The sequence below is a fragment of the Trematomus bernacchii genome, unplaced genomic scaffold (assembly GCF_902827165.1).
Source record: "Trematomus bernacchii unplaced genomic scaffold, fTreBer1.1, whole genome shotgun sequence".
NCBI lineage: Eukaryota > Metazoa > Chordata > Actinopteri > Perciformes > Nototheniidae > Trematomus > Trematomus bernacchii.
Window position 1 is genome coordinate 420221 of NW_022987840.1, and position 11365 is coordinate 431585.

General features: G+C 39.1%; 1 protein-coding gene across 1 annotated transcript in view; it reads left to right on the forward strand.

The window, feature by feature from the left end:
• The window catches only part of LOC117468606 (glutamate receptor ionotropic, kainate 3), an 85652-nt gene extending 83488 nt beyond the window's left edge, over positions 1-2164 (forward strand). Inside the window, exons 14-16 of the mRNA XM_034112837.1 lie at positions 285-510; positions 750-1000; positions 1710-2164. Of these exons, the coding sequence (XP_033968728.1) occupies positions 285-510; positions 750-1000; positions 1710-1904 (672 nt within the window). The 3' untranslated portion in view covers positions 1905-2164. The remainder of the gene's footprint in view (positions 1-284; positions 511-749; positions 1001-1709) is intronic.
• Positions 2165-11365: the final 9201 nt, after the last annotated feature.

Below are 11365 nucleotides of genomic sequence, written 5' to 3' on the forward strand. Positions count from 1 at the left end.
AATACCACATAGCCTGATGCAAGACTAATGGAGAGGCATTCTATTATTGCTGCTTGGGTAGCACTTATGAGAAAAGATGTGCGCAAAGCTTCAATTTACTTTCCTGTAATCCTGTGACGATGGAGATCTGTAGAAGTAATCATATAAATCTATTTGGTCAATGGTAATTTTGTTCGAGCTCAACCTTTGTTTGGTATTGTATAATTTAACCATGTTGTTCTCACTTGCAGTAAGGTGTATGTTCAAATGCACATATCTAACCTAGATCTTTCCATCCCTTACAGAAATCCAAGGTTTCTACATTTGAGAAGATGTGGGCTTTTATGAGCAGCAAGCCGAGCACTTCCCTTGTAAAGTCTATTGAAGATGGGATTCAGAGAGTGCTGAAGTCAGACTATGCCCTCCTTATGGAGTCTGCAACTATTGATTACATTACTCGGAGGAACTGTAACCTGACCCAGGTGGGAGGGCTCATCGACAGCAAAGGCTACGGCATTGGCACTCCCCAAGGTAAGACATGCAAATACATTTGCGACACCGAGCAATATAAAAATCCCCCAGCTTTTTATACGTTTTCTGTTGCCTTTGAGAAGGATGAGGATGAGTAATTGCTTTTTAGACAATGCAGCATCATAATACATTTTTAGAAACCAGTCAGACAGCATGCCAAACCGTGTTTATGAACCTTATTATCACAGAATCCAGCTGGCGTTTCTGCCAAAGTAAAACGGGCCTTATGTTGCTTTCAGGCTCCCCGTACAGGGACAAAATCACCATGGCAATCCTAAACATCTTGGAGGACGGGCGCCTACACATGCTGAGGCAGAAGTGGTGGAGTGTGAGCAGCTGCTTAGATGAAGAGCGTCACGAGACAGGCCCCTTGGGTATTCATAACCTGGGTGGGCTATTCATCGTGCTGGCATGTGGACTAGTGCTCTCCATTTTTGTGGCGATTGCTGAATTCCTCTACAAGCTAAGGAAGACTGCAGAACATGACCAGGTATATATCCCGATAAATTACACACATAATGAGATATGTTCTTTATTTCATCTTTATGTTGTGTTTTGGATGGATGGAAAACAAGTCAAACGTTAATTTAATTACGCTCCACTAGGATTTTAGTTGAATTCAGCCTCAATTTTAGCGCAGAAGTTTCCATGCCTTTTTTGTTATGATACTTATTCAACATAGCCTCTAACCCAAAGCCGTGCTCTACTCATGGTTTTTAGTTCAAACACGTTATAAAGGGATTTGCATGCCTTTGGATAATCCCTATGAGTACTTGAGCCATAACACCACAACATTTACTTATTTTAACAGGCATAATTGCAAATTGGAGCGTAGAGAATTAATCCATTATTAGTCATTGGAGATGTCAGAATAGCATGAACTCCTAACTGTTCATAATCACTCATTTGAATCATGCAAAGTAAGTAGTTGCACGTATGCTCATGCATCATACTCCTTAACTCCCAGGAGCAATATTGAACCGTGTCCAGACTACGTGGGGTGCTGGTGAGATTTGATTTTGTTGACAGCCACGGACGCACACACACCATCTGTAATGATCTAATGCATGTTGTGTGCTCTTTAGACTGTCAACGCTCACTGCTGTCCGAACAATTTAAAGCTAAGGCATTTACCCCCCCCGTCCCTTTCCCCTCTTCTCCTTCTTGCTCTCCTCCCCTCATCCTCCCTTTTCACCCAGAGGTCTTTGTGCAGTGTCATGGTGGACGAGATCAGACTGTCGTTCACCTACGAGAGGCGGGTGAAACACAAGCCTCAGCCTCCAGTCATGGCGAAGACGGATGCAGTGATCAACATGCATGCCTACAACGACCGACGACTCCCGGGAAAGGACAATATGAGCTGCAGCACTGGGATGACCCCCGTGTTCCCGTGACAATGTGTTCCCCCCAGGGCAAGAGCCTCCTGAGCAACGTGTCAGGGGGGGTACCAGAGACTAGAGACAATGGCATAGACGGGATAACCAGATTCACCATTAACCACAATGACATGGGGACACTAACTAAACATGGGCATCTCAAAATGGCAGCATCAGCCACACAGGTATGACAACATTCATGACTGTATACCAAACCACAAGAGGTAAAAGTAATATTTGCAAGAGGCTGGGGAAATCGGTTTACCCAAATGATCAGTTTCAAGTCTGATGTTTACGTGCGCAACACAGAAACACAAGAAAATTATAGACTGTTCAAGGAAACAGTGAAAAGACTGACGAAATACGGACAAAAGCAAGAAGAAAGGCGGTGTTAAGAATGGCAATAAATTACAGATATACATGGAGGACAAAGAGCAGTTTTAGTTGGTGATCAGTTTTGCCCCACAATTAAATGATAAAAAAAGTTCCTACTTTCATCCTGTTTTATACAAGCTTTCCAATGGCTTTTGATGGCAGTAAATAATGTTACCTCAAACATGTTTTCGAGGCATCAATGGTTATCTTTGAGTCATAGGCTACAGGTCATGAGACGAGATGTTTTGGTTTGCTGGAAGAGTATCTGCAGTATCGTTGCTGTTGGAAACCCATGGAGAGTCAAAACTGTTGGAGTTAATTAAATATATTGTAACACACAAGCAATTCATTAAAGTAAAAGTACATTCTATGTCAAAAGGAGTTTTTACATAATGAAATCAGATAAAATATTGATTGCCAAAGATTTGAATATTCATCATAACTAGGTTCAGTACAGATCAGGCCAGTTCCTGCTCACTTTGTTTTTAATAGAGCGCTAATATTGTGTTCAATGCAAAGTCAATATGGATGGTTTAAATGGGACTATAAGGAGAGCAGTTTTTCCAACCATGCAAGGCAATATTAATACAAAGCAAATGCTAATTGTGGCAGTGTATTTTACTTGCCATCTCAAATTATTGTAGACAACAATATTGGCATAGGAAGCATAAAAAAAAAAAGGATTTCGAAATAGAACATCTCTCCTAAACACAACATAACTTAAAGTGGACCTATCATGCTATATTTGAATAATATAGTGTAGGACCATACCTATATAAGGCATATTTATACTTTTTTTTTTTCAAAATACCAAACAGATCATGCATTTTAGCCATGCCTCATTTCGCTCAATTTGAAAAATGTTAGCTCTGTTTTTGCAAGGGCTGATTTTGTGAGAACAGCACCACCTACTGGCCTGGCATATGTACTACTGCGTCTCCAGCGCTTTCGAATGGCAATGGCCGTGATTGGTGGAGTTGGCCCAATAGCCGTAGTGCCACCGTCCTGACGTCAGGACAGTGTTCAAATCTGGATCAGTTTTTATCAGATCCGTTGCAGCCCCTTTTTTAGAGATTTGGGTATGGAGGAAAATAGAGAGGGTTGTGTTTTCTGACACTTGGTGAGTTCCCTGGAACACCGGGGACACATATTCATGTATAAAAGACGTACAAAAGTGCATTTTGCATGATAGGTCCCCTTTAATGAAAAGATCGTGATTTCCAAAGATCTGGTAAATACTGAGAATATAAACCAATTTTAAACATTTGTTTGTTAATCTTTGATCAAATGGCAACAGGTGTACTTATAAATACACAGAAAAATATATTAGGTCACAGAGACAAAAAGGTTAGAGACTGTGACCTCCAAACTTTTTTTATTTTGTATTAAATGTACATGTATTGGTGCCATATCCATAAAACAACATTCTAGTCCATGTGTGGCTAAGGGATTATTTAACATCCAAACTAATTCTGAAAACAGTTTCTTAGTTTGTGTGATTAATGCTTTTTGGCAGGAAACAGATAGTTTAGCATCATGAAACTGATTGAGAGGGTTTGGTTTTAACTGTGAACACATTTTGAAGGTTATCTCAGACTTGAAAGTCACAAGCTTTTTCTGTTTAATTTCCCAACGTGGCCAGAATAAATCTATATGTGTAGTGCGTGAAAATGCTGAACGATAATGTGATGAATAGATAAGATATGATGATTTTGTGTGGTCATGTTGACTTTCATGCCTTTTGAGTAAGTGTATATCTTCAGCAAATGTCATGCCGTAAGAAGATTGAGGAGTCTGTCAGCTGGGGGCCGAACGACCAGCAAACCTCTGTGAGGTTTACGTTGTCGATACGTCGAGTCAAAAAAACACTTATCTATGATCCAAGGAAAGTCCAATCTGTAAAAGTTAGCATTGGTTTGGTAGAGATCCACTGTATAATTGTCTATTGATTCCCTTCTGCAGAGTAGAGTATGTAGATAAGATCAGCAGGAGAAAATGTATTTTGCTAAATTTATACTGTTATAAATGAATTCAGTTCACAGTCAAATATGTTCTAGATGCTATTTATTTCATTAGAGAGGTCACTTTAACCTACTTCCTCACTTTACCCCAGTTCCACAGCCCCAAACCTTTTTTATTTATTTAATGGAAATGCATTATATAATAGTATATTGGATAACTATCATCCAGTTGGAAAACTGTATGTAAATCCTTGTTTATGATGACCGATATTTCTACAAGGTGAACGTGAAATGGAAAGAATTTAGGGGACACTCTTTTAGAATAGGGAGAATTAGGGTTTATCTTGTGTAACTGGACCTTTACTGCTCTTAAAATCCCAATTAGGACCTTGTCTTTGGCCGCGGCTGACTCGTGGTTACAAGACATTGCTGTTACCCTCATGTGTACTGTAGCTTTCCATGGAGGTGATTCAAAGACTCAAGTTTGCTTGTATGTCACCTCTGTAATATGTGAAAATAATTGAAAAATTCATTATAATCAAAATTTGTTGGAATTACAACAGGGTTTCGGATTTGGCTGATTCAGTCAGTTTGGTTACTGAATATATACATCTTTTTTATAAATTAATGTGAATAATAATGTCATTTTACACAAAAATTGTATGAAATGTGAGAGAAAAGTAATTCAAAATGTAAGCTACATATCCTGTGTTCCATTAGAAGTGTGTGATTATGAGTTTAGATTTTCCAGCAGTCACAACAGTATGCCTTTTTATGTATACCTTTCTTTTTAGTTGCACAGCTTATATTATTTGGCAGAAAACCTCTCGAACAATACGATAAATATGTTGGTACCAACCAGGGTTTTCTTTGTTGACATGCAGAATTTCTATGAATATAGTTTTTGTAAGGTTTTGTAAAAAAACAGGGGGAAAAAAAACGATCTTGTTTTCCTAGTAACTGTATGTGTTAAGAGAACATTAGAAAGACTGACATCCGAGTAGAACATGGGGAAATGAATCTAAATATTATAGAAAAGGTGTTGAATTATTTTCTTTTTAACACATTGTGAATAATAATTCAATTGTACAGTTTGCTGTATGGGTTATATGACATTTTAAATAAAAAATACAAACTTTATCTCCCCTACTGATTGATTGGCGTTTTGTCACCATGCAAAAAACATGAACATTTGGCATGGTGACGTGAAATGTGAGTTCCTTATAGTTGGATATTTACCATCACTATGTTTGCCTTCCAATTAGAGTCTTACAAGCAATTAGGCTTTTTAGGCTAAATGTAGCATTACCATTTATTACCGGATTATAGCAACATGATACATTTAGATTAATGTGGATTATATTTGATCAATGACAGCAGGGATCACAGCACTATCAAAATATAAGGTACGACCAATGAACATCAAAAGTACAGTGAATCATTAAAAGCAAGCAAATGTATTGGACCATAATAACTATTTTAAAATCATTGACTTTGAAGAAAGCTAAGAATCCCAAATTGTGCACCACTTGTATTCAGCTTAAATATCCTATTGTGCATAAAGTACACATAACAAGCAATGAGCAGCAATGTTTTGTTTAAAAAATATCATGCTGATCCTATTATTGAATGCCAAACAATTTTGTATTTTCAATTTGGGAGCAGCCTTATGTGACTGAAAGTCAAATAGAAGGGGCACATAAACATGGTAAACACACGCCTTGGTTAATAAGCATGATTAATATCGACAATATTTGTTGCCACATTTACTATTAAGGTCAAACAAAGCAAAACAGATTATGCTACAAAACTCACAATGACATGATTTAGATACTAGAGAAGTGATGAGCCTGGGTAGGTAGCATTATACAGGTCGGTAACTTCAAAACAGGCTAATGCATACGGCAGCTCTCTGTGCCCAAAAAAAGAAATGAAGGAACCTTTGAAGGCTGAACATCTAAAAGATCTCTCAAAAGTGTCTCAGGGACAGGTACACAGAATTATTCAGAACCATGAAACCTTTCCGAGGTAACATACACTGCCTTATAAGAAGAAACCAAAAGGAGCCTTTTTAAAAAGCAAGGATTATTTTAGTTTTTACATTTTGAGTATACAAATATACAAGTATAGAAACAGCAAGCATGCAACAGCTGGATGTAAGGCCACTCAGGTCTATGTAGAAAGTCAAAGTAAACTTAATTGTCAATCTTTCAATTTGTGTGTACAGACGGAGAGATCAAAATACCATTTCCCACAATCCCCAATACAAAAACAAATATATATAAAAATATGTATGCAAATATGTATATACCTATATATACACAATCAAAAGACACATTTATACACATGCACACATTAAGACTTAAATAAAAGCAAAATAATCAATATATACAAAATAACAGTCACTTCAGAAATCACAGTATTGCAAAACTACAGAGAAAAAGCAGAAGGAATGAACGTGTGTGCTTTCAATTGTGTTCATGACTGAATATGTGTCGTGACGTGAAGTAGCCATCAACTGCAATAGGCAGAGTTTAACCTTGCTGGCGACTGACGGCAGACGTGCATGTTGAGAAAGCAAGGGGAAACCCCAGGCCACAGCGTTGAGGAGCAGTGGGCGCATAATGAGCGATGGGCAGGGGCCTTGCGCCTAATGGGAAGATTTATTATCTCTCACTATCAATTAATCCCCTCGGACAGACCGGGGCCAGCAGGAGCGCATCAGGAGTATGTAAAAGAGAGAGAGAGGGAGGCAGAGGGAGGACGGGAGCCAGCCAAATGAAAAGAGAGAGATGTGAAAGGACATGAGAGGTTGAGGGAGCAGGAGCCGTAGGGCGAAATGGAAAGAGATGGGGTGAGAACAGGAAAATGGCAAAGAGAATTAGAGAATGATTTGAAAACCCACACAAATGTGAGAGCTCTATAGAGAGCAGAGGGACGAGAAAAAAGGGGTAATGACAAAGTCAAGAAGGATGAAAAGTTGTTAATAAGATATGGACAAGAAAAACGAATTTGGGAAATACATGAGATTGAAATAAAAGGGAGAGCAAATTATGAGGGAAGCAACAGTAGATAGAGAACTCAAGACATCTGGGAGACTCCAACTGCATTTTGATGACTGAACCAACACTGTGAGCTACTTTTAAGATGAGCTACATGTTCAGCTTAAAATAACAATCAGCTGCTGCTGGATAAACAATGCAAATAAACTTTGGAAGAGGGTCAACAAAATAAACAATTTAAAAAAATTAGCCATTTTCGAAAATATCCTACACAGTTACTAAATGGATTTTAATGAAAAAATGATTCCATTCAGAAGCAGTTGTATGTGGTGGTGCTCAATTATGTTGGAGTGGCTTTTAAGAAAAGGACTTTTTATTCATAATGGAAAGTCTACGTTTCATGTTATGTTAATGGCCTCAGACTAATGTAGAACCATAACCTATTTATCTAGAGTGGTTTTGCTGTTGCGTATGAAGTGCATAGCAGAAGGATTGAATGAAAAGACTTGCCCAAAAGTGGGTCGCGGACCCGTTTCGAGTGGGCCACGGATGTGCGAGGGAAGAAAAAACGCTGTGCATGCAGTAGGCGTTGGACTGGAAGTACCGGAGACCATAAACGGTTTTGAAAACGTCTGTCACGTATAGTGATCATCTTCTCAATAAAACATCTTTGCTGATGGTTTTTGAGTCTTCTGGCCAATCAGAATCAAGATTGTTGCCGGAAGTCCCCACGGAGAATAACTTTGGTAGAACTACTCTTTATACATCCATGGGTACAACTTCAGATAAAAATGAACACAATGAAATATGACCCCCGGTTTGATGATTGACAGGTCACAGAACAATGGGGGCTATCTACTCTTACCCACAACGTAATTCACACAGACAAGTTCAGCTGTCAGAACAAAGTGAGAAACAAACAATGGCATAAAATATTATTAAAATGTCGGGTTGTAATATATTTATTTATTTTCTTCTCAGAGTGTACCAGAATGCGTAGTTTATATGTTAGTATTTCTAAAAATCTCCCCCCAGACCCCCTTCTGGGGTTGGGTTTTCAGCATGTCACGTTTTTATGTGATACAGTTCAGCTTTGATTCCATCATCTCATTAAACCTTTTTTTTTAAAGCATACTTTAGTTCTGTGAAGGGATATAAGGGATTTATGCACTGTACTTCACTTTAATTAATATTCTATGCTGAAAAGGGTATATATATATTACAGCACAATTTTTTGTTGAATAGATTTGAGTGGTTCAAAATGTTGGGTCGCGATTTATTGACAAAGTAAAAAGTGGGTCCCGAGGCCTGACCAGTTGAGAACCACTGCTCTATATCATGTCCTCACATTTATTCTCTCATATTTTTCTGGACTGTGACATGTTTGATAAGTGTACTGCTGCATGGAGAGTACAACATAAAGCTGACCTCCAGCGTCTTTGCCATTATGGAGACTTCCTCGGTCTGTCGCTCATGCACGCTCGTGGTGGTTTTCTCACTCTGACGGCACATGTCCGGACCAGCGCTCTCTTTGATGACCTTGACAGGGCCGTCAGTGGGTGATGTTCTGCTTGACACTCCAGGGTGATGTGCTGGAGCCCCATGGCTGTGCATCATCGACCCATTTGGGGGTGAATGGATGTCGGGTCTGTGCCATGCTCATCTCAGTTGACCCACTGGGTGAGAGACCCATCTCAGCTTAAGCCGCAGCAGAGGATTGGCTTGATAGGAAAGCCATTGCGCGCTGAACCTTATTATAGGCAATGTCATCATCCAAGAAAACTGAATTCCCCCAAGAAAGTGTGAGATATGTAGCTGTAAAGGATGCCGCTGAATAAAAATGTTTAGGAGAAATTAAAGGGGACCTATCATGCAAAATGCAGTTTTGTACGTCTTTTATACATGAATATGTGTCCCCGGTGTTCCAGGGAACTCACCAAGTGTCAGAAAACACAACCCTCTCTATTTTCCTCCATACCCAAATCTCTAAAAAAAGGGGCTGCAACGGATCTGATAAAAACTGATCCAGATTTGAACACTGTCCTGACGTCAGGAAAGTGGCGCTACGGCTATTGGGCCAACTCCACCAATCAGGAGGAGACAGCCACGGCCATTGCCGTTCGAAAGCGCTGGAGACGCTGTAGTACATATGCCAGGCCTGTAGATGGTGCTGTTCTCACAGAATCAACCCTTGCAAAAACAGAGCTAAAAAATGTCAAATTGAGCAAAATTAGGCATTGCTAAAATGCATGATCTGTAAAAAAAAAAGTATAAATATGCCTTATATAGGTATGGTCCTACACTATATTATTCAAATATAGCATGATAGGTCCACTTTAAGTTAGAAATCACCTTCAAACAGAAAAACAAAGGGTTTTACAAACTAGGGCATGGACAGCTACTTTAAGGTAGTGTTGCATCAACATACAAATATATAGATGGCTTTTAGGCGTGTTTTCAAATTCTCTAGTAACTTCATTATATAGAACATTTAAGTTTATTAGTGGAATCAGTCTTACCCACATTGGATGGATCATTTTGTGGGTTGTTTTTGAAAGCAGATTTGACATTTTTGCCTAATGATAACGGAACAAATGAGGAGCCACAGAGAGAAGTTAGAAAAGGGAAAAAGCTGCAAATCTCCAAATCCTCAACAAGGTAATTCTAATTGACAATTACCAATCACAATAATAGATCACTTTTGTGTATTCACGTACAAATCTAAATCCTAATTGGGTCCAGAGGCCAACATGAGTCTTATCAAGTGAAATAAAGTGATGCACCTCACTTGTATAGTTTCAAAATCATGTGGGCAGTGTGCCAAAGACGCTGGATAACCAGACTTTTTGTAGGTCAAAAGCACTGTCCATCCGAATAACATTAAAAAAGAATGAACAATGAATAAGGCGTTAATCACAGCAAATCACAATGCTCAAATGAAGTGGTACCACAGAGAGAACACTCATGCATATTCTTCCTTCCTGAATGAGCTTGGCATTACATGTATCATATTTGTACAGCGAGGCACCATATGGCATGGTGTTGGAATGAGAGAAAACCATTGGTTATTCCAGACCTCTTTTATTGCAAATCACTGACGGCACCAGTATCAGAGCGTTATTCTTGCAGCATAATGCCGAATTATCCATTTGACTTTAGGTGAAATCGCCTGATAGAGACAGTGCCTGTTAAATGCCTTAGTGCTTTGCTCTTTCTGTTCTCTTTCTTTGACCCTTATAATGACTTGAATAAAGGCTTTTCATGAATATAAATAAAATAAACTAGATGAAAGGCAATTTTATCCAGTGGACATAATATAATTCTCTCCAACATTTAATGTAGAGCAGTGTTTGTCAAGAAGGTACTGTGCTTTTAGTTTAAGAATCGCATTTAGCGGTCACTATTAGGTTCAACTCTTAATTTGCGTAAATGACTCATTCCTCTAGAGAGAGTCACATGTCAATGATGTGCAAAACTGTAAAGCTTACACTCACACTAAAAGTAAGAATGCACATGATGCAATAATTGCATCTTTAAAATAAAAGATATGTGCCAGCATCTTGGACCTTACAAAGAATAGTGAAGTACGGCAGTGGCTCAGTCAGTAGGGGCTTGGACTGGGAGCTGTAGGGTCGCTGGTTCAAGTCCCCGACCAGTCCTAAATATGGAGCGTGGACTGCTACTTGGAGAGGTCCCAGTTCACCTCCTGCCCTGCCGTGGTGCCCTTGAGCAAGGCACCGGACATCTCCCTTCCCCCCCACTCCCATTGCTCCCTGGGCGCTGTACAATAGCTGCCCAATGCTCCTAGTACTAGTCTCCTGGTACTAGGATGGGTTAAAAGCAGAGGACACATTTCACTGTGTGATGTGTGCTCTGCAAGTGTGACCATTAAAGAGGGTTTCATCCCTCCCATTCTTCTTCTTCTACTACTGAGGGAAAAGAAACATTGTTTAAAGTAGGCGTCTTGAAATCAGAAGACTCATTCAAGCAGACAGTTAAAAGAAATACACAGCCTATTTAAATCTTGCTAATGGTAGGTAATTAAAAACATAAATAAATACAAATCACTGCGAATTGTAAGGTAAAGTGGAACTTAAATATACACAGACGAATCCAGAAATGTTGGTGTTTCTCTTCTGCC